A 2,544-nucleotide genomic window follows, 5' to 3' on the forward strand; every position below is an offset into this window, starting at 1 on the left:
ATAAGTCTTCCTATTGGCAGTTTCATATATTTGTCCATTTATTTATTTATTTTTTGAGATGAAATTCTGAACTTTTTATTCATGAATGAAAATGGTGATGTCTTTTACACGCTTTACAATAAGGCTCCTTTTTAGTGTTAAAATAGTTTGTGACTTATAAATAAATGTTCATAATTGGACGCTAAGAAACAAATCAACAAACAATGGAAACCAACTCCTCTCATTAACTCAGGTAACTCACCACAGGTGCCTCGTTGGTCTAAATGAAAAACTGAATAATTTTGGTTTCATTACATCAAATGGAAAAGTATACAAATATTTAAATCATTACAAAGTTTATTTAATCAAACAGAAATATATGTTTAATGTTTGTAAACTTTATAATCTGAACTAGAGTTTAAAATAAAGAAAACATCAGAAAACATTTAAGAAATTTAAATGACACAGTTTCAAAAAAAAAAAAGTTCCTTTAAGAAATAAATGAGAGTAAATATAACAATCATCATCATCATCATCATCATCATCATCATCATCATCATCATCATCATCATCATCATCATCATCTCACAGAGACCTTCAGTGGAGAAATCTTCAGTTTACTCACAGTCTGAATGTATGGAAACAGTGTGTCAGTGAAAGTGTGTGTGAAGGTGTGTATGTGTGTGTTAGTATCAGGATCAGAGAACGACAGATTTCCTCTGTTCCAGTCCAGATTCACTCTGATCCTCTGGAGCTTCTTCTTCACTGGGAGATCAGTGAAGGGAGCTGGTGGTGAATATGCTGAGTATTTATCATTATAGAACTGTAATCTCCATAATCCAGACTCTATGCGTCCCTTCCTCTGAACAGACTCTGATAACACACCCAGTGACCAGTATTTATCGTCTCCAACCTCGACATCCCAGCTGTGAGTCCCTGAGTTAAAGCCCTCAGAGCCCAGGACAGAGGAGAAGAAGTTAAATCTCTCTGGATTATCAGGAAGCTGCTGTTTCTCTCCTTCGTATCTCACACTGGTCAGATCTTCAGACAGGATGAGTTCTGGATGAGCAGTGTTTGGATCCAGAATGACAGGAGTGTAGGAGACCATCTCCTTCATGTTGTTCCAGATGTTGAAGGCCAGGTTGCCCAGGTGTTTGGCCTGGTCTATCAGAGCTCCTGAGGGCAGCTGTGGATCATCCAGCAGGGGGCAGCGCTGGACTCTTTCCACTGCAGCCTTGTAGTTGTTCAGGAATGAGACGTCTTCAGCTCTCAGCTCCTCCTCTGTGGCTCTGACTGTGTGTGAAAGAGCTGCTATCTCTCTGCTCAGAGCCTCCATCTTCTCCTTCATCATCTGACTCTTCTGCTCCTCTTCCTCCCTCAGAGCAGCCATCCTGGCCTCCTCTTCCTCTTCTAGAAACTGGTGAAGCTTCTTAAACTGCTCCTTAATCTGCCTCTCTGTGTGTTGGGCCTGGACCTTAATGTGTTTTGCTGTTTGATCAAACTTCACTTTAACTTCTTCACAAACCTTTAACTTCTCCTTTAAGGGCTTCAGTATTTCCTCAAGTCCCTTCTTGTGTTGTGGTGCAGCTTCATCGATGGGTCTGAATCTGTGGTTGGTGTGTTTTTCTGAATGACTGCAGACGAGACACACTGGCTGCTGATGGTCCAGACAGAAGAGTTTGAGTGTCTCAGAGTGCAGACTGCAGAGAGCCTCTGAAGCTCTCTGATCTCTGTCCTGTAAGAAGGATTCACACAGGTTCTTTAACACCAGGTTTAGAGGTGGTTCAGGCTTTGAAGATCTTCTCTTACAAACTGGACACTCATGTGTTGGTTTCTGTCTCCACCAGCTCTTCAGACAGTCTTTACAGAAGCTGTGGCTACATGACAGAAGAACAGGATCTCTAAAGACCTCATGACAGACCGGACAGCAGAGATCCTCCTCTGATCTGGAAGCCATTTAGTCTCTGAGTGAAGCTGAAAACACAGCAGACAGAAAGTACAGTCAGTCATGGCTACCCTCCCTCCTCTACTAACTTCACTGACATTTACCATAAACACTGGTTTATAAGACGAACCTGTAACGCAATATTTTTTTCATTTAAAGTGGTGTGCGTCTTATTCACCTTTAAAATACTGAGAGGTTGGGTCTAGATATGATTATATGGATGTAAAAGGCTCCACAACAAGAACAATAACTATAACTATAAAGATAACGATGTGAGCGTACACACTATGAACTATAACGTCCTATAAACAGCTTTGTTTCCAGCTGTGTCTACAGCTAATGAAAATAGACTATTGATGAGCCGTTAATGTTATATGTTGTAGAGTAAAATGATTCAGTGTGTTGATCAGAAGTATTTCAGACACTCGTTGCTGTGATGTTTCAGTATTTACAGACCAAACTGATGTTGAAGTGTGACTCAGGTGCAGTAGTCTATTTACACACAGTGACAGCTCTGATGAAGAGTGTTTGGGACTCAGTGAGCACACAGCTACACACTTTATTAAATATGTAAAGTTACTGTATTAAATATATAAAGTTACTTTATTAAATATATAAAG

At 40.1% G+C, this 2,544-nt stretch overlaps 1 protein-coding gene across 1 annotated transcript; it reads right to left on the minus strand.

Annotated features, from left to right (window-relative positions):
* Window positions 1-559: 559 nt before the first annotated feature.
* LOC128355415 (E3 ubiquitin-protein ligase TRIM39-like) lies at window positions 560-1,957 on the minus strand. The gene has a single exon (XM_053315654.1). It carries the CDS (start codon window positions 1,934-1,936, stop codon window positions 560-562), a length of 1,377 nt encoding a protein of 458 aa, XP_053171629.1. The 5' UTR covers window positions 1,937-1,957.
* Window positions 1,958-2,544: the final 587 nt, after the last annotated feature.

The sequence above is a fragment of the Scomber japonicus genome, chromosome 3, assembly GCF_027409825.1.
Source record: "Scomber japonicus isolate fScoJap1 chromosome 3, fScoJap1.pri, whole genome shotgun sequence".
NCBI lineage: Eukaryota > Metazoa > Chordata > Actinopteri > Scombriformes > Scombridae > Scomber > Scomber japonicus.